The sequence below is a fragment of the Miniopterus natalensis genome, chromosome 10 (genome assembly GCF_054644295.1).
Source record: "Miniopterus natalensis isolate mMinNat1 chromosome 10, mMinNat1.hap1, whole genome shotgun sequence".
Classification (NCBI taxonomy): domain Eukaryota; kingdom Metazoa; phylum Chordata; class Mammalia; order Chiroptera; family Miniopteridae; genus Miniopterus; species Miniopterus natalensis.
This window is the reverse complement of record NC_142090.1, coordinates 17,743,317-17,764,119: the sequence shown is the minus strand read 5'-3', so window position 1 is coordinate 17,764,119 and position 20,803 is coordinate 17,743,317. Positions and strand designations below refer to the sequence as shown.

Genomic DNA, 20,803 nt, shown 5'->3' with positions numbered 1-20,803 from the left:
CACAGGTTAGAATGCCAGCCTCCCACGCGCAGGGCTTTCTTCCAGCCCAGTGCGCCTGCAACTGTCCTCTTGATTCATGCTCTCAGGAGCAGAGCCCAGAGCCCGAAACATGATTTCTCCTGCACTCCGACATGAGCCTGAGCGAGCTAAGAAACAGTGTGAGAAACAGTAAAGTACAGACAGCACTCTTTGATGAAAGGTTATTGATGGCCTAGCTTCAGCACCTTTTTTTTCTGTTTCCTTGTAATTTTATTTGTTTTTCAGTGTTTTTCTCTAGGGTTCTCTCCGGTGTTCACTCATTCCTATTAAACTTCACCTCACTGAAGTTTATGCCCTTCCCCATTCCCCCTCACACGCACCTCACCATGAAACATTGATAATCAGCCAGACAAGATTGGTTTCAGATTTTTTAGTGCTTTGTGGTATTGTTGCTGGAGAAGATTCCCTAGTGTCTTCCCCCAGGGCCCCATTTATACCAAGAGATTATCTTGCTGTACAGCTGGTTCCTCACAGAGAATCATAAACTCATTCTGTGAATTAAAATGTCATTTGGGCCATAGAGCCTGGGCTGTGGAAGGAGGAAGAGTGTGGAGTGATTGATGACTTTTTTGCCTTCCTGGTAGGGGACATACTTATGATTTGTCTTCCAGATAGCTGCAGAGGTAATTCTGGTCTGGAGAGCTCTGCAAAGATAGATAACTAGTTATCACCATACACCCTAAAGTGAGAGCGTGTGTTTGCTTCAGTGTCCTGAGCTTTCAGTTCTGATCTCCACACTCTTAGGTTTCCTGTATGTCTGTGCTCTTTACACACAGATTTTGCTGCTTCAATATTAAGATTGGTTGGACCCAAACACGCTGTGCTGTGGAGTCCGTTAGCCTCAGATCAGTCAGCGCTGTAAAGACAGGAAACTGTCCTCGCAGGGGAGGACCCTTCCTGGTTTGCTGGAGTGGCCAGTACAGGAAATCGCTGTAGCTCCAGGACGCTTCAGGTGTGGTGCTCTTCCCAGGTGTGGAGTGCCCGCGGTGCCACAGCGAGCGCTTGCATATGTTTGTTTTTAGTGCTTTTTCCTGTGATGTTCATCAAAGAGTGATTGTGATGGGAGCTAATTAGTGAGCTTCGTTATTAACAGTTCCCATTTGAGGCTTGCACGTGATAATCCTGAGTGGTTAATTGTTAACTAATAGGTTTACTTTGCCATTTCCCTGTGCGGTTTTGTGTGTGGTGCTGCTCCCCTCTTAGCAGTGTTAACTATGGTAATGCCTGCTCTAATGGATATTGTCCGTGGAAAGATCATAGAACTCACTTTGCTAACATCAGGTACAAACAGCCTAAAACCCTGTTTTCAGAATTCACAGAACTTTGGTTTATGCCAGTTCTGTCCTTCTAGGATGCAGATGACCTGGCTGTCTACTCAGTGTTCCCGGGACCTTGGCCCTGTACTGGCCACATAAGTATCCTGCGTCCTCTGCTCTCCCCCCACTCCCACCCTGAACTTTCCCCCCTCTCCCAGACTTGACAATCCATAATCCTAAATTATTGTAAACATGTATTTGCTTACACAGCAAGTTATTTTGTAGAGATAAGTTGCAATCTAACTACTGAAGGGGACTTCTTTCAGGCCTTGACACTCATATGGAAGAGGTTTGGGCTGACAGGCCAGAAGCGCGGGAAGAGTAGGAGTGTGTAATTAAGGTGTCTCTATAACCTTTCCCTCTGTCTGAGGGCCGTCCTGCCTATCTCCAGGGTCATTCAGAACCGCGCTTCTATAGGTTTGAGGTATAGATATTAACATCCTTTGAAATGAAGTCACCCCAGGCACATTTGTTGCATCATTACTTTCTCAATTTCAAGGTGCATTGAGGAGGCAGAAACATTCCTTAAAGAGATGTCATCCACAGTAGCAGGTTAAATGTAGCTAATGTATCCTTAAATTAGCTTTTCTAAGAGTACAGGAAAATACTTCTGTATGGTTTGTTGTGGAGTACAGGTATTATGAAAACTGCCAGTGCAACCAAACAGACCTATCTGCTCAGAAGTACAGTTGCTTCTTGATTAGTTACACCAGTGGAGGGGAATATTGGTACAGAAAGTAGGAAACTATGGCTAATTTATCTGCTCAGATTCTCAAAGCCTTGAGCCAATGTAGTACCTGATAACTATGGCAGGTAGATTCTTAGACCTCCTGTAAGTAAACCACAGCATAGAAAACCTAGAGCTGAGAGTCTCTGCCACTAGATGTGAAAGCAGAAATATTGGGTGTTTAATGGTCTTATCATGAAATCAGCATTCTGTTGTAAATATCAGTGTTACCTCTTAAAATCTGAGGCCTTTAATTTTATTTTAAAAATACATTATGTATAATTGTCTAACCACTATGCTCTATACCTCAAACTACTATAAAATAATATTGAATGTCAACTGTAATTAGAAGGAGAAAAAAAGACTGTCCAAATTAAATTATCCAAACTAAGCCCTAACCTGTTTGGCTCAGTGGTTAGAGCGTTGGCCCGCGGACTGAAGGGTCCCGGGTTTGATTCCAGCCAAGGGCACGTACCTCGGTTGCAGGCTCGATGCCCAGCCCCAGTTGGGGCTCATGCGCAGGCCATCAGTCAGTGTGTCTCTCGCACATCGATGTGTGTCCCCCCCCCCCCCCACTCTCTCCGGAAAAGCAATGGAAAAAATACCCTCGGATGAGGATTAAAAAAACTACCCGAATTAAAGCGCATACCCAGTCTCTGCAAGGAAAGAACCACAAAATAAAATTAATAACCCGCTAACCTCCCCCCCCCCCAAAAAGACTCTTGGAGTTTTCCCTGATAGTAATTCCAAAGTGTAAAAATTATATGCTGTATGGCATTGGATACATTTGAATTCAAGTGCTGCATATTTGGTTTGTGACTTTCAATTAATTTTGTAACCTCAAATAAAAAATAATAAAATCTTTTTATCTGTATAAAAAATAAAATACATTTTGGAATTCTGAAGTTATAAAGACATTCTTAATTTCACTAAACTTTCTGTAGGTCCTCCTTCAGGATTATTGGAAGTGAATTAAAAATGTCGTGTTAATGACATCGTTTGAACTTGATCACTTCACCATAGTCCTTAATATCCACGTGGCATCTTTAACTCCTCAGTAGGCCTAAATTGGTCTCTGTTATACTGTTCCTCATAATCAAGTCTTCTCTTATTTACCTTTTATTGCAACCTTAGAAATGAGTGTAAGAGACTGAATCGCATTGCTCTACTTGCACAGGCTCTTTGGAAGGCAAATCATTTAACCACATTTAGTTAATTTTATAGTAATACAGTCAAAACTCCTAATATAAGTAATTTTCATAGCTAAATTAGTAGGGAATGATTTAAGGCTACATCACCTGAAGAAATTTGTCAGTTGGTCTTACCTTTCTTTTCACTTGTGCCACTGAAACAAATATTACAAGTTTCAAGAACTTTTATATTGAAAAGGTACATGCCAAGCAAAGGAAGTGCTTGAAATGACAAGGGAAGAGACATTATTGTCTGCCTGCGACTGAAATTTGAAAGAGCTGACATCTTTCGGTGATTACATTCAATTTGGTTGACTTTATAAGAATTTTTTATTCCTAAAAGCCCATCAACCTGGGTGAAATTTCCATCTTTGTCCCTTAATGGGTGGTCCATAACGTATCATCTTCTTCAAGCCTTTGGAACACTTACCTCAAGAGGATGGGGGAGCTCCATGTGTTGTGTTACAGTTTTGCCTCTGGAAATAAACATGACCAATTCTGGTAGGCCTTTAAAATTTGCTTTCATGCCTTCAGTTGTCTTGGTTGGCTTTCACCTCTAGTCTTTGTCATTCCTAATCAGGGGCATGTCAGATTCTCTTTGCTGTTTCTGGAATAGGACTATTAAGTTGTAGGTTGAGACTTAGAGGAGTCAGGAGCATGTGTTTTTTCTTTTTATTATTGCATTGACTGAGAGTAAGATACCTTTGCTTCTCTTGATCTCATTCTGAATAAGTACAGGTGACCCTTGAATAATACAGGGGTTAGGAGAGCCGATCCCCTGCACAATCGAAAATCTTTGTATAACTTTTGACTCACCAAAAGCTATTAATAGCCTACTGTTGACCAGAACACTTACCAGTAGCATATAAACAATCGGTTAACACATATTGTGTATGTTATATGTATTATATACTGTATTCTTATGATAAAATAAGCTAGGGAAAAGAAAATGTTACTAAAACTGCATTTACAGTACTGTATTTATTGAAAAAAAAATTCACATGTAAGCGGACCCCTATGGTTCAAACCCATGTCAGTCAAGGGTCAGTGGTATCTGTCAAATAATTATTTAGCAAAATAGGACCAGTCTGGTACAACTTCCTTTTTAGTATTAACATTAAAGGCATATCTCTATGTGTGTGCGTGTCTTTTTTCCTGATAAATACATACAAAAGACAGTGATGAGCAAAAGGCTGTTTCTGAAAAATAATAGATTGTTGCATTCTTAAGGGAAAGGGCCTTCTCTTCAAAGATAACATTGCTTCAGGATTTGCCATAATCAGTTTGATAATTGTTGACTTACTGGCTCGGCTCATGATTAATGTCCCAGATTTAGACCTGTATGGCCAAAGGGTTTTAGTCAGGTAGCACTTTCTTCCCCTTGGAGCATTCATCTTGCTTGACTGTTCTGGGCTTCAGCCAACTGCCAGAAAGGCCTTTCCCACTGTATATGTGTAGTGGAATATGTGTGACTTAAGTGTTCGTTGAGAGTAGTTTTCAACCCACTAAAGCTCCTGTGCCATTACCTTTTCCAGTGTGCCGTTAGAGACACGGAAAACCATCTCTCCTTTTCTCTGAGAATCTAAAGAGAAGGATGAATCTCATTACTGTAAATATGTTTCATCCCAGCCCGCCTCACTGCTCCCGAATGAGTGGAGCCCCTTTGGCCGGTGTGAAAACTCTCACATACTTTTTTTAATCCTCACCTGGGATATTTTTTCCATTGCTTTTCAGAGGGCGGAGGAGAGAGAGAGAGAGAAACATTGATGTGAGAGAGATACATCCATTGGTTGCCTTCTACACGTGCCCCAACTGGGGCTGGGGATGGAGCCTCTCACCAAGGTATGTGCCCTTGACTGGAATCAAACCTGAGACCCTTCAGTCCACAGGCCGATGCTCTAACCACTGAGCCAAACCAGCTAGGGCAATTCTCAGATACTTGATGGCTTCTTAAATTTTCATTATCTAATATTCATTAATTTAGATGCAATAACTCTTTTGCTAGAAGCAGAGTTAGCAAGGAAGAGCTTGGACTGCTTATGTTGCAGGTGTCAGGAAAGTGTGTAGAGCTTGCTGTCCTCAGAGGGAGTTTACAGTTCTGCTGGCTGGGCTGCAAACCTTGGAAATTCTGACATCCAGTCACTGTTACCACAGCACATGGGATGTGATATTTTGATGGTTGGTCATCTGTTTAAGTAGCTTGAGAGGCTGAAAGGATTGGAAGGTTCTTGGCTCCTCTATAACTTAGAACTCTGAGGTTTGAATGTCCATGGTTTGGCACTCTGGAGGGTGAATGCATGTACTTCGTGTGGATGCCTGGAAAAGGGTTAAAAAGTTCTGTGCGGTTTCATGTTTCTATTGTTTCTGTAATTATTCGTGCTGACATGATGTGGGATTGGTCCCTGTGGAGCATGTGCTGCTGTTACAGATTTCCCAGCCTGAGAACAGAGCTTTTCCCTGAAAAGCTCCTGGAGCAGGGCTTGCTGTACTGGTGCCCAGATAAGGCTGCACTCTTCCCCTCGGGAAGAAGCTGTGAGCCCTGAGTCTACATAACTACTGAAGGTGGAAGATGAACTACTTTGGGTTTCCTGGGAAAGGGCTTTAGGGACTGTATCACACAGCCCTAGAGTCCGTTTTTTTTCTTAATGAAATTAAAGGTTAAATTAAACTCCACAGAAGGTTAGTATTGGTCTTCTCTCAATTTCATGTAGACAAAAGAGGAGCTCTTTCTGTCCCAGAGAAGGGATGACATTCTCATTTCAAAGCACTTTCCTAACTTGTATTTCCACTGATTGCTTATTAACTGAACAGACAGAGAGAGTCAGTGAGAATGTTCTGAAAACTTTTGATTAATTATATCTCTTCTATGAAGTCACATGGATATCTGATCTATATCATGGTTTTAGAAATGTCTAGTTTTCCAGGGTTATTTGCCTAGCTTCCTGTGGTCCGCTAAACCAAAGAGAAAGGAACATTTACCTGAATCCCGTTACTTTTCTAAGGGTTCTTTTTTTTTTTCTCTACTAGGATACCCAAAAAGCAAAGCAATTCCTGCCCTTTCTCCAGCGGGCAGGTCGTTCTGAAGCTGTGGTGGAATACGTCTTCAGTGGTTCTCGTCTCAAGCTCTATTTGCCAAAGGAAACTTGCCTTATCACCTTCTTGCTCGCAGGTAAGTTTTATGTGTTATATGTTGCTCGGAAAATTCTTCCTAGAGCTCAGAAGTCATTTCCGGAGGTCACATGCCCTTCTTTCCCCTGTGTCTTAGATAGGACCTGAAGCCCATCTGGGTGCTTTAATCTGCAATTGAGATTTGAACGCAACATTTCTGGATTTGGTCCTCTGTCACTTACAGACCCAGCATGGGGCCCTCTTCCTGTTCCTCATTTCTACTAACCATGGGATGTAGGAGTAGCTTAAAAGAAAGCATATATCTTCATGCAGCCTGAGTGAAGGGAATTCCAGACATAGAAAATATTAATGATGGAATTCCCCAGTTGGCATTTCCTGTTTGGAATAGACCCCAGCCCCCACCGTGTTAGTCCCAGGCAGGCCGCAGAGGAGCTGAGACTCTGCCCTTGCAGTTCCCCAGGCAGTGCGAATGTCTATTTTTTATTCTTTTTAAATGTCCTTCAGATGCAAATCCTTCATGAAACCGCTCGCCATTGCCTTCACAGGCTCCTGCCCCTACTGTACCTGTCTGTTGCGCTGAGGCTGACATACTGTGGCAGGCCTTCCTTTCTTTGCTGCCTGACTGTACAGCTTTCTTATCCTACCCTTTCAAGTAGCTTAGTGTTGCACAAGCCAGCAAGACTCTATGAACTGTGCTCTTCGAGCAGTTTATATTTATGCATTCAAGGAGCAAATTGCTTCATTTCTTCCCTCCTGGCAAATACTGGCTATTGGTTCAGTTAGGACTTTGAAGAAACTGTGGTCTTTGAGGGAAAGTGTCATTTTACTTCAACACCCTGCACCCCACCCCACACACACAGAAACAGCCACTCACTCACAAAGGACTTACTCTGCTGTGTGCTCCGCAGGCGCTGTTTCTGAGGCTGCCCTGCTGCCTCGGCTCTCCTCTCAGGTTCTTGAATAGAATTTGCCGCGGGGGAGAAGAAACAGGCGCCATGTCATTGTCCCTGCCAGACTGCCTCCGCGGCCCTCTGCTAGGGGGCACTGGTGGCTTCTCCCCTGTATGAGGGACTCCCTCAGGCCCCAACTAAATGGATTGTTGTGTGAGATAAATCACTCGCTGAACACATGCCCATGAAGCTCAGCTGCTGCTGGGTGGTCACTTCTGGTGGAGGCTCTCTCACACACTCTTAAGAAGTTAATGATCATTCCACAGCCCTGCAGGCTTTCTGAGGGACTAGTCGAAGCCCGACATGAAGCTCAGAGGTAGTCATGGGAAAGAAGGGCTGCAGCAAATCGACACCTCTATGGAGGGCTGTGCGTGTTTCTGCGAATGTGCGTTGCAGCAAACGAGGGGTGGCGTAGCAGTGGCGAGAGTCCTTCACGCAGCCATCTCTGCCCCTAAGATTTCCATAGCGGAGAAGTTTCTTAGCAGTAACTTCTTGCTGTTACAGAGTTTGAGATATGTATGTATCTCATCCTGTGCTCTATACCTGCAAAACAAAAGCTTCTTTTTGGCATTGTAGAGCTTCATCCAGAGGTGTGAAAGAAAAACAGTACTTTTTTTTTTTCTCGGAAATTTGGCCACAGATCTGTAGGGTAAAGAAAACATTGTAGTTCTGGCTTCTAAACTCAAAACTACCTGAATAGAGCCAGCTTGGAGCTTTGGATCTATCTTGGTGGGATTTTTTTTGCAGAAGCTCCCTGGTCGTACCTTACTTAAACACAAGCAGTCTGATCACTCATCTCAGCATCAGCCAGTTCCTTTGTGGACCTGGCATTCTAAGCTTAGCAATTCAAAAGGCATTGCCTGAGTTCACTTATATTCTGAGAGATAGATTACACAGGCAAATGCATGATAAAAATATAAGCTTTTATATTTGTCTCCTGCCATACTATTTGCAGCTATATTATACATCTTCTGGTTTCTTTAGAAATGTGGCAAGGATACAGGACATTGAAAAGTCGTAAGAGAAAGCAGATCTTGGTTTGAATCAAGGCTCTACTCTATACAGGCAGGGACTTAGGGAGATTATTTACCCGCTTCAGGCCTCAGTTTATACATCATTTAACTGGAAAGAGTATCATGCCTCTCAGGATTGTTGTGAAAGTTTAATGAGATGAGAAAAGGGTTTAGAACAAGCTTGCCATAAAGTAGATCATCAGTACATATATTTCCTTCCTTATCCCCTCACAAAGACTTTGGGAATTCATAATTAGAGCTTTCCTTAACTCTTGTATGTAATGGCCATAGGTCATAGTCTCTGTGGTGGAGCCATAGTTATCTACTGATAGAAATAAATCATGAAAAGGCACTGTTTATGTCTCCTCCTGACTGACAAGCTCATTGAAAGGAAGGCTTCTGGCTTTTCCCTTTGAGACTTCGGAGCAAGGAACTCTGCATCATCCTGGTAAGACTAGGTCCTAGATCTAGGGAAGCTCTAGGGGGAAGACAGACATGTAAACAGACTGCAGTGTTGGGCACTAGGTGAGATAATAGACTCATTTACAAGGCATAGAAGTAGCACAGCCCGGCCGGGCGTGGCTCAGCGGTTGAGTATCGACCCAGGATCCAGGCTGTCGGGGTTCAATTCTCGGTTAGGGCACATGCCCGATTGCGGGCTTGATCAGTGACTCTCATCATTGATGTTTCTATCTCTCTCTCCCTCTCCTTTCCTCTCTCTAAAATCAATAAAGATATATTTAAAAAAAAGAAGTAGCACGAAGAAGTGAATGGTTATTAGGCTGGAGATCAGGGAATGCCTCCCCAAGGATTTGATATGTGAACTATGTTTTGAAGGACAAATACAAGTTTTCATTGTTGGGGCAGAGGGAGGAGGTGGAGAGGAAGGTTCAGGGTAGAGATGACAGCATGTACAAAGCTGTAGATGTTTGATATATCCTAATGTGTCCAGACAACCATGAACCCTTTGGTACCAGTGGAGTATAAACAATGAGGAGAAGGGCGGTGGGTTGAAGCTGGAAATGCAGACAGGAGCTAGTATTTTGTTGTTGTTGTTGTTGTTGTTGATGTTGGAGCTAGCCTTCCCGGGTTAAGAAAGTTCATTTTGGTGGATACATTGGACTATGAGGCTGGGGATTGGGAGAGCAATTAAGAGGCAAGAGGGATAGAAGCCTAAAATTTGGCAGTGGGGAAGAGAAGGGATTAGAAAAGTATTTAGGAGGAAGACTTGATAATTTGGGAAATAACTGGATTTTTTAAAATTTTTTATTGGGGATAGGAGATGATGTTGAAGTATAGAAGAGAAAATAAAGCATCCAAGCTTGAGTGGTTGGGCAGAGTGTGATAGCCAAGGGCAACACATAAGTAAGAATAGGTTTTAGGAAGAGGTTATTGACTTGGTTTTAGACATGTAATATTTGAGGCATCCATGGGAATGCTCAGGTCAGCAAAGGGGCCTAGGCAAATTCTTCATGTGGGGGAGCCATCAGCATATAGGCAACAGTTAAAACAATTCCAGTGCCTAAAGGACTGGTTTAGGAAGATTAAACGCCCTGGAAAATGCCAGCCTGTAAGGAGTGGGCTAAGCATTCATACATGGGTGGAGAAAATGTGGTCAGAGGGCTAGAAGGAGGATTTCAAGAGAGTAGTCTTCTGGAAGCTGAGGGAAGTTAGAACTCTAACGAGTTAGCAGTGTGAGATTTTCCCTGAAAGATCAAGTAAGTAAATCCTATGAAGTTGCCAGGCCGGGCGTGGCTCAGCAGTTGAGCATTGACCTATGATCCACGAGGCCTTGGTTCAATTCCTGGTCAGGGCATATGCCTGGGTTTCGGGCTTGATCCCCAGTGGAGGACATGCAGGAGGAAACCAATCAATGACTCATTGATGTTTCTATCTCTCTCTCCTTCTCCCTTCCTCTCTCTGAAGTCAATAAAATATATATATATAAAACACGATGAAGTTATTTTCTTGTTTATCAATTAGTAAGTCACAGATGACCTTGGCTGATGCAGTTACATCAGAGTTGATTCGGTCAAAGGCAGATTGCAGGCGATTGGGGAATAAATGTGGGAAATAAGGGACAGAATTAAAAATAGGCTACTCTTCACAAAAATTCAACAGAGAATGGAAAAGGAATTCAGAAAAGTGAGAGCTAAAGGGTCAAGGTAACATTCGAAGGATGTCAGCATTTGAATACTTTTGTAATTGCAATTCTTATTCAGGATCAGAACAGAATGTGGCATGTATAGTTGGAAAAGCTATTCAATATACCTATTGTTTTCATAATACCAATTACAGAATCTAAAACTCAACAAAATCTTCCTGGCAAATGAGAATATAAAAAAGATGGAGTGAGAAAATATCATAGGGGACATGAGAATTACTGGTCTGATTTCTCAGGAGAAGAAACTAAAAAGTGATGTAGGGAAATGACTAATAGACTAGCCACCTAGAGGAGATGGAATGAGTAAGGTGGATGGAGGGAGTATCCATAGAGCAAGAAGGGCCCCTGGTTCTCTGAGACCACCTACAACTCTGAAAGTGAGTGGAGCCACAAGCGCGGTGTTCATGTTGTAGAGCTGTTCACCTACACAGTGATCCTCAGGCCATAGCTTTGCAGCTGTGGGATCTCTCCACACTGTGTATGAACGGTGTTCTGCCAGAAAGGATGTCTCTGCAGCCAGGAGAAAGTTGGGGTTGTGATTCTCAAGGGGAAGGTCAAGATAATTGTTCAGCAGTCCCATATGTGCTGCTCTCATTAATCCCAGCCTTTTGGAGAGCCCTCTGGACTTCAAGGAGGGGTGGATACTTTCCATTTTTATGTGGTCTTTTTTTGGGCAGACGGCTCCACAGCTTGATAGGGAGTGGCATTTGGCCCAAGCCAGCTGGCCTCTCTGTCACGGTTCCTGCACCCCTGTACGTGGACTGATTGCTTGGTCAGATGGGATAGCAGGTGGGGCTGGACAACGTCAGCTGTAGCGAACAGGTTAGTGCCTCCTGAAGGCTCTTGCCCTTTAGTCCTTTGAGCACCTGGCTTAGGTTTGGCCGGTGAGCAGGTGACCTTACACCATTAGAACTGAGACTATTCAAGGTCCCTTCGCCTGCTGCTGTGGCCTCCTCCTATGCATACTTACTGCAGTCTTGGAGGCACTCACAGTTCTTGTCCTGAGTTAACAGGAAGTCAAGAACCCAGGCAGCCTGCATTTGTTTAAAGGCATTCTTTTTCCTCATCTAGCATTTAGTAAGCTCCATACATTTCCTTCTGTTAGAAAAAAAACAGCTTACTGGCAATCTTTATTTTTAGTTTACTTTCACTTGTTATGTGTGTCCATTTGACTTAGTTTTTTGTCTAAAGGGATATTTAGTCACATCTTGGCAAATCGTTTGGCCCTTGAGTCCCATTTTTATTTAATAGCACCAGAGGCATGGAGTGTGTGTCTCATTGCTATGACCTTTATGTTACATTTCCTTATTTTGAATTACTTTCTTAGCCCTGGGGTGTGTGGGTCATGCTGAGGGCACAGTTCAGAAAGTTGTCCTGTTGGCTAAGCATAGCAGGTGTCAAGTTAGTGCCTGTAAACCAAATGCCTGAAATGTAAGATAGTAATCAGAGGTTTCAAGGCAGAGTAGTCTAAGGAGTCAGATCAGATTTGGGGGCTTCTGCTAACTCACTGAGAGTGCGCCCCTCATTTGCATTTCCATGTTATAAAGGTGAGACAGCTTATGTCTGAGGAATTATGGACCGAGGCAGGTTTGGGGTGGGGAGAGTGGATGTCAGCCACCTTACTTGGAACTCATGGTACAAACTACTTAGAGGGCAGCCGCCACCTGGCAGGGAGTTCCCATGTGCATCACAGCAGGTGCTTATAATTTAACCAGTTACCTAGTCATATGAAACAAGACTAGAAAATGAGACTAACCTCTGCCTGCCCTTTGGCATTATCCAATACTTTTTTTCTCTTTCTTTAATTACAGCTCCCCTCTGGAGCTGCATTATGACAAGGGAAGCAATGAGAAAAGGTTCTAGATGTCTGGGATTTTATAAATATTGGTGGTGGAGTGGATGGTGAACTAGAGTTTACCTGTGTGTCCTTCCACCCTGAATGCTTTTTTAATTTTTTAAAAAATTTATTTATATTGCTTTTTCAGAGAGAAGAAGGGAGAAGGACTGGGAGAGAGAGATAGAAACATCAATGATGAGAGTCATTCTTTGACTGCCTCCTGCATGCACCCACCAGTAATTGAACCTGCAGTCTGGGTACATGCCCCGACCGGGACTCAAACCTCGACCTCTTGTTTCATAGGTCAATGCTCAACCACTGAGCCATGGTAGCTGGGCCACCCTGAATGCCTTTGAATAGAAGTGCTTCATTTCCTTCTTTGTCTTTAACGTCTCCATCCTGTAGGAATATCAACTGCCTATTTCAGTAAACTAAAAACTTCTAATGAGAGAGGAGAAGGAAGGTGAATAGGAATATTCTCCTCATCTCCTGGCCCCAGGAATGGCGGATCCCCATTGATTACCAGTGCCTAACCAAATTAAACAATTAAAGCCAATGTATGTTTAAGTGAGAAATCCCATTCTGCTATCACAGAGGTGCTAATGAATCAGGCCGTTGCGTGGTTGTGTTTACTGGGCTTCTATCCTTAATTAAGCAATTACAGGGTCTGCTGATACTTATGAATTCTTTTCAGATGCTTTAATTGAATTGCAACTTAATGGATATGTGTAAAGTGGGGTATTCTTTCTCTTGGGACTTTCAAGTTTGAGTTTGTCTCCACCACCTACTTGCTTTCAGTTGGGTCCCATTACTGGAAATGGGCAGCCTAACATGAGACTTTTCAAGGGCTGCTCTACTTCTTTGCTGTTAAAGATATCATTATATGAATTATACAAATTATATTCTTGTCAAGAGATCCTGGAGCATCACTTGTAGGCATTAGCACAATAAACAGATTTGGGGAGCCTTTTTTAACAAGGCCAAGATTTTTGCAAACCAGCTGTAAGAAAGGAGTCTTTGGTAGACAATGGATAATATGTAAGTTAATGAGATAGTTTCTGCTTTCTTGAATAGCTTTTAGTGTTGAGAGCCATATGAAAAACTTGAACAAGGAAAAAAAAGGAGTTATGAAAAGTATATGCAACATCATGAGAGTACAGAGAAAAGAACAGTTAATTGGGGAATGGAAAATACTTCCCAAGGGAGATGGCATTTGAGGATCCAAGATCTGGAACATTTTCTTTTGGCCGGCTGGGTGTGATTCGTCTAGGCAAAAACAACTTAGCCTGTATCATTAATTCTGAGGAAGAGTTGCCTAAAAGAAATGGACCTACTCATCAGTCATTTTTCTCTCTGGTTTTTTTGAGTGTGTAAACCTCTTTCTCTGCTCTACTGCCATTGAGTGTCAAGTGCTCTGCCCTCAGGCATACCATACCATCACCCACTGATCACGTGGATGAAAGTCAAGCCTACTGTTAGAGCCTGATTATCTCCCAACTTTAGATCGTGAATCATCCCCAAAATGAGTCTCATCATACTTGTAGGTCATTCAATTGCATGGCTATTTAATAATTTATTTTATTTCCAGTAGGCATTATGCTAGGAATATAGAAATGCACCCTTCAAGATAGAATTCCAGCCTTCAAGCAAAGTAGTTGCATTTGTTAAAGCAAAGAATATATAGGCATGAAGAAGAAAAATACATTTTTGAGACAGATAAGAGTAGGAGAAACATGCCTTAAATACCATACAAATGAAAACATGTTGGATTTTTATAAAACACTAGCAATAAATATTGTGATAAATATTATGTCAGAAAGGCTACAGCTCTAGTCCATAACCCAGAAGTATAGAGTCTAGAGAGGGGTGGAGCTGAGTGCTGGCTCAGCCTGGGTCAGAGCAGGCCTAGAGTATGATATTCCACCTGAGGACCACTCTTTTAGAAAGGACAGACATTAGCACACTGCAGAAGGTTCAGAGGAGAGTGACCAGGATGGTAAGAGACCTAAGTCTCCCAGTAGACCTAGTAGCAGGAAGCAAAGGAGACTTCCAGGACACAATGGAGCAAAAGGATAAAGGAGATAGAGATTCGATTTGTTCAGTATCCATTTCAAATATTTTTCCGATTGAGACAGAGTAAGAAAGACATCAATGAAAATAATATTTGTTCGGTATGGTTTAATAGCAGTCACAAACCTTGGAATTAGGACACTTAAATATAAATTCTTGCTCCGGCTTTCTAGTTCATTTCCATCAGACCAGCCTGCAGATCTTGGTGTGATGCTGGGACCTAGCGGTGAGGAAGACAGCAAGGCCCATATGGCAGTTCTGTACCTGCCTGTCTAGATACTGAGGGAGAGAGGGTCCTAGTGGTGGCACCACCTTCTATGAAGAAAGTCTGAGGATTGTGCAGCCTCCTAATTGGGATGTTTAGCACTCACCATCTCAGTTGGGTTTTTTGGTGCCAAAAAAAGAAATATGATGATTTATTCTCAGCTCTTGCATGATAGGCCCATGGATTGCCTCTGGATGGATAGGTCAAAGTTAAATGAAAAGAATCCTCACCTCCTAAGTCCTCTGACTTCTGCCTTTTACCTTTGCTTTTTACTCTTGTTTTGGAGTTTTAAAGATGAGACAAGGGGAAACTATCCTGGACAGGATCAGGCCTACTCTGTGCAGAGCTAATAAGAGCCAGCAGAGTATGGTTCGAAGGGTTAGACCTCTGGGCTTTCCCCCGAGGGTCCCTCTTCCTTTCCTTATCCTCCCCTCTTACTTTCAGGTTCTTTCTGAGTCTGTTAAAGGTTATATAAGCCCTGGTCAGTGTGGCTCAGTGGATAGAGCATTGGTCCATCCACTGAAGGATCTTGAGCTTGATCCTAGTCAAGGGTGCATACCTGGGTTGCAGGTTCGATCTCCTGCCCCAGCTGGGGCGCATGTGGGAGGCAACCAAGCAATCAATGTGTCTCTTTCACATCGATGTTTCTCTTTCTCCCCCTCCCTCCCTCCGTTTCACTCTCTCTAAAAATCAATGGAAAAATGTCCTCGGGTCAGGATCCCCCCCCCCAAATAAAATGTTATCTAGGATGCCTTCCACCTGGTGAGCATGGGGGAAGGAATGGGAAACTTAAAGCAATTTAATGGCTCCTCTCTGATGGAGTGTTTCCAATACCAGCACCTGTCTCTGGTTGTGCCCAGATGCTTCAGTTCTAATCCTGTTTTATGTGGTTTTCCCAGAAAAATACATTTCAGTGTCGATTTTTCAGTGCCATTTTGTCAACCTGTTGGTATTTCCCAGCAACCATTTAGTAACAGTGGTGGCACGCAGTAGCATCCAGGATTGGGCTACTTACTCATCACGACCTCTGCCCTGTGGGGGTGTCTGTCTGACCAGCCCAATAGTAGAAGATGCCAGGACCTGGATGCAGGAGAGGGAGTGTAAATGGTGCGGTAATTTGAAATGAAGGGAAATGCTTTGAAATCGTGTAATGGGCAGCCCTAGGGTGAACAGTACACACTGCCTGTAAGACTAACCTTGGTTACTATGGGAACCACCTCCTAACATCCCCCTTTCAAACAGAGATATAACTTGATTAAAAAAATAGTTGCTCATCATCGAAAAAATGTCTTTTCCCCAAACCCCAAGTCTTTGCTCACCTTAGATTCCTTTCAGAAAGTTTTCCTGAGCCTTCCCCAAACTAATGGGCTAGGTTTGCCAGCCTCTTCCTGGCTTTTTACATAAATTTTGAACGAGTGGCACTAACATGGGAATTAGAACACACTAGTGTCCAGTGTGAGGCAGCCAGCCCAAGCACACTCTCCTGTTGCCCCTGAGGGGGCACTTCAGGTTTTCACGCAAGGAAGTGGGTAGGACCACTGGCCACAGAATGTACTTCCTGATGGCTGTCCCCACAACCCCCTCGCCCCCATGCATGGGCTCTGCGGAATCCCAAGGAGTTGCTCTCGGTCTCAGTGCCATGGTATTGGTCCCAGATTCTGATGTAGGGCTGCCAGCTACAGACCTTACATGAGCAAGAACAATTTACAGTTCCTTTCATATTTGGAAGGCTTCTGAGATACAACCACATTCCCTCTCAGTCATGTTTTTTCATCATTAGAGCTTTTTTTCTGTTTAATTAAATTATCCACTTAATCCAGGTCTTATAAGTATGGGGTTTTTTAAACCACCCTTTGCCTGTGATAAAATAAATGAGATCTCCAGCTCTCTTCAGTGGCCTTTGATTTCTGGACATACAGCTCCCTGCAAGGTTGGCTTCTAAGTTTGGAGAAACTTGCTGTTTAAGCTTTCTGGGTTCCCTGTAGTTTCCCTTATTATACTTATGCTTTATGCTTATACAGTAGCAGTCCTGAATAAACCCTAGGAACTCCCATGCTGACCTTCACTATATGCAGGAAGCTATTTAAGTAAACTAGTTAGTCTACGATGGGTAGAGAAGTTCCCACTTCTCTGCCCTAGTGTGCCTCCTTTTTCTGATCCTGTACATCTGCTAGTGATTTTTCTAGGGTTAATTTGGGTGTTTTTATTTTTAAATTGGAACATGGTGTCTGTCTCTTCTCTGTGTTTTGGATGCAGCCCCTGTGCTAGGCATGCGGTTATTAACTCCACTGATGTACCAGTTCACTCATTAGCATTTGCATTTTAAATTACCAGCTAGAGCAGACGACATTTATGCTATATTTGTACCAATGCTTCTTCATGAATGATGTCATATGTGCAGGGAATACAGAAATAGCTCCTCTCAGGCCCTGATGTATTTTAGTCTTTATTTCTTTTTTACTCTTGATTCTCATTGTTTGATAGGGATTTTTTTTTATTCTTTTCCAAGTTTAGACCTATTTGTGAGTACTGCTGATTGGGAAGTGCTAATGACAGACCAAACCTTCATAACAAAATAGGCGTATTACATAGAGTGGCCCTCTTTCCCTGTCACATGCGTTCCTGGTAGGCAGTCTGCTTTGATGAGAGAGGAGGGAATTTTCTCCTCCAGTTAGGTGGGTGGGGAAACATGGTAACAGATACTTGTTCTTGCTTGTATTTGTTCTCACATCTTTATTTTTTTATAGTTGATTAGTCAGTGGTTATTTATTAATACCTGCTATCTCTCGGCGCTGCGTGGGAAAAAAGGAAATAGTGTATGCCTTTAGGGAGCTTATTTTTAACAAGAAACATTTAGATTACACTATAGTATAGCACATACTTAGAGATAACAGTGTAAAACCAGGTTAGAGGGGGGCTTCTTAAGAGGGAGTTGTCAGTAGTTAAGTTCTCTTGGGGGGAACTATTCTTAGTGAAGGGTAACTTCAGCACCCAAGTCACAAGAACCAAGTCAGATGCCCAGTCATGGATCCTGGACCCGGGAATGGAGCCTTCCTAGGCTTAGGTGTGCCCAGCTCTGCTTAAGCTAGTCTTTGGCTGGTTTCTGGCAGCAGACTTGGGCAGAAAGTAGAGCTCTGGTAGGAGGTCTGTGTTCATGCCAATGTGCTGTTTCTTTGTGATCTCGAATTTTGGTTCTCTGAAGCCTGTTGCAGGGACCCTTCTTCCTGGTGAATTCTGACTTTTAAAACATCTGAAAATAAGATGTCACACTGGAAATAGTAGACGTGCATTCTGGGTAAGCAAACAAAAATTCTGCAATTGATATAAATGATTTCTATTTTAACCCTTTCTTACTAAAGGTCTTCCCCCTTGCAGTCCTCATTCTGTGGGTTAGCTGTTAGAGTAACCGAGACATGAAAAGTTGAATTTGAGGCTTACGATCCAAGTACAGACAATGTGTTAGTGTAGAACCTGATACCATTAAGGTGTGTCATTGCCACACATGACATTTCATACAATAATAAAAGAAATGACATGGGAATGCATTCTAAGCCTACTCTCGTGTTGACCTGCTTCATGCCTTATGGAAGCACTGGCCTTCTGAGATTGGCCTCACAGTAAACCTGCCATAGCCCACTCATCCTTCTTCCCTTAATGAATGGGTCTTACCCACTGGAGTGAGTGCTGTAGGGCTAGTAACCTTTTTTCCTTCACTATACTATCACTTGAACAGTTCTAAATCCTACTTCACACCTGATACAGTTCTGTATATGTCCTTTGATTAGTTTTGTAATAATTTCTTGCCCTGAAATATATGGATTCAGTTTTTCGAGAAACCTACACCAAGCAGTAAAAACTTTGGAATCAGATCTCCAAATGGGGTCTATGAGTAGTCCTATGAGGAGCCCATAGTCCTGTGAGCAATCCTTCCATTTAAGCATCTAAGAGTTCAGGGATGGTTCTGCCTCACGTCATTACATTTGCTCATTTTTTATAAGCAAAAGCACCCATGGAGTTCTTCTGAAAAGTTGATAGGCAAGAACTGCTACCTACCTCTGTGTTCTTTTCTTCCATGAGATGGTCTGCATTTGGCACACTCCATGTTTGCCGTGCCCTTTAGTGGCTTCCGTGAGCACCAGGCTTTGAACACAGGCCTTTGAACCTGAGTCTTTGTTTTTTTTTCTAGTCTCTAGCTTCTTTTGGTCTCTGTGCCTGTTACCTGGCAAAATTGTTCTCCAGAAACTAAGTTGTGTGTGACAAGTCAAGCATAGATATTATGGAGGAGATGATTGGGGCCCTGGGGACTTCAGAGTGGTAAGGCAGAACAAGACATACAGTTGGCTGGCGTCACCTGTGTGGTCATATGAAGGTGGATTTGGGCTGTGTTGTGGCAGGCAGATAGATGGCACTCAATGTTCCTTCAGGAGCATTTATAAGTGCTACCTAATGATGCTAATGAAAGCAGTTGAGACAAACATTTCACTAAATTTAGAGCTGAGGAATCCCACAGACTATCTTTCATTTTGTCATTGCATATGTTATCCAGGTGAAGGGCTGATTGCTGCCAGTCTTCCCTCACCCTGCTGAGCTGGTGCTCCAGAGGAGGAGAGACGGGGTTGACTGCGTTGCCCCAGGTGCCAGGCCATCTAGCCTCTTGCGGTTCTCTGCGTCTTCCTCTGCTGTATGGTTGGCTTCCAACAGAAACCTTGAATTAAGTGGGTTAGGAATAAACTGCTTGAATGCGTTTGTGCGGATAGCTTCTCTCACCAGCTCTCTGAAGTGCTTTTTGAAATACACGGGAGCCCTTTGTAAGCTACTTTATAAGCTGTGAAGTCCATTGTTGCTGCTCTCTGCAGCCAGCGTGTCTCTAACCTAAGTAATGTCGACTTGGCTCCGGGCCAGGGCTAGGGATTGGAAACTTGAGTAAGCAGCAGAGCCATCCACCAGAGTCACTAGCAGCTGGTGCAGGTTGGAGGATTTGCAGAAATTGAGATCGCTGTTCCCAGATATTGGCACTTGCCTGGTGATGAATGACCGAGTCTGTGCTAACGGACTCTGCATGCTTTCCTTCGGCCTTTTCTTCTCAGCAGCCTATTGTGGCGCCTGCTCAATGGCTCCATTGTGGAGGAGGGTGACTAAATGGAGGGGTGAGTGGCCTGCTTCTACCACCATTCCCTCCCTCAGTTGGCTTAAATGGAGACATTAATAATAGCCCTTTGATCCCCTGAACTGGTTCTTGGGGCAGAAATTTCGTGGCACATAGCACAGATGCCACGGGCTAAGAATCCAGTCTCCAGAGGGTAGAGACATGGATTCACCTGAAAGAGAGTGACATGAACCCTAGGTCCTTTGCCTTAACTCACCCATCTGTAGCAGATTAGCTGGGGAGGTAAGACCAAGAACCAGAAAAGGCCTATTCTGATAAAGTCATTAATCATTAGTGTTCATTTCTGATATAATTGCCCAAGTGAAATTTTTAGAGGGTGATGCTTCTTTGTATAATTTTTTCTTATCGTATACAGTCATGCATATTCATATATGCATATGCTGAAACCACTGTTACAGTGCCATCTTCCTAGAGATTAAACTGCAAAAGAACCGCATGAACCTCTGTTAAGAGACTCTCCCAACTCCAACCTCTGCCACCATCACTCTGTCATGTCATCTTTTTATTATCTTTATAGCACTTGCCACTATCTGAAATTATCTAGTTTATTTATTTTTGTTATTTATTCTTTGCATTGACAGAATGTAAGATGCTTAAAGGAGGGGGCCTTGTCTTTCTTATAACTGCCAAACCCTGGAATAGTGCCTGAATTAGAGTCAGCATTCACTACCTAGTTCTTGGGTGAATGAGTAAACACTGATTCTGGGCTAACACTTAGCTGATTTTAAAATTCAAAAAGTGAAATAACAACACTGTTCCCATGGAGAAAGTACTAGAGCCACAGCAGCCCTAACATGGCAAACAGAGCACCAAATAAAGCTTACAGCTATTCCTGAGTCACATGGGTCTTGGATTTCTTCATAGAGAGGGTTGAATTAGGTTTCTGTAGGCTTCTTTCCAGGTCTGAATCTCTAATAAGAATAGCTTTTACTTAAT

General features: G+C 43.0%; 1 protein-coding gene across 1 annotated transcript in view; it reads left to right on the top strand.

Moving 5' to 3' along the window:
• The window catches only part of SND1 (staphylococcal nuclease and tudor domain containing 1), a 418,687-nt gene that overhangs the window by 260,332 nt on the left and 137,552 nt on the right, over window positions 1–20,803 (top strand). The window contains exon 15 of the mRNA XM_016213329.2: window positions 6,300–6,441. Within this exon, the coding sequence (XP_016068815.1) occupies window positions 6,300–6,441 (142 nt within the window). The remainder of the gene's footprint in view (window positions 1–6,299; window positions 6,442–20,803) is intronic.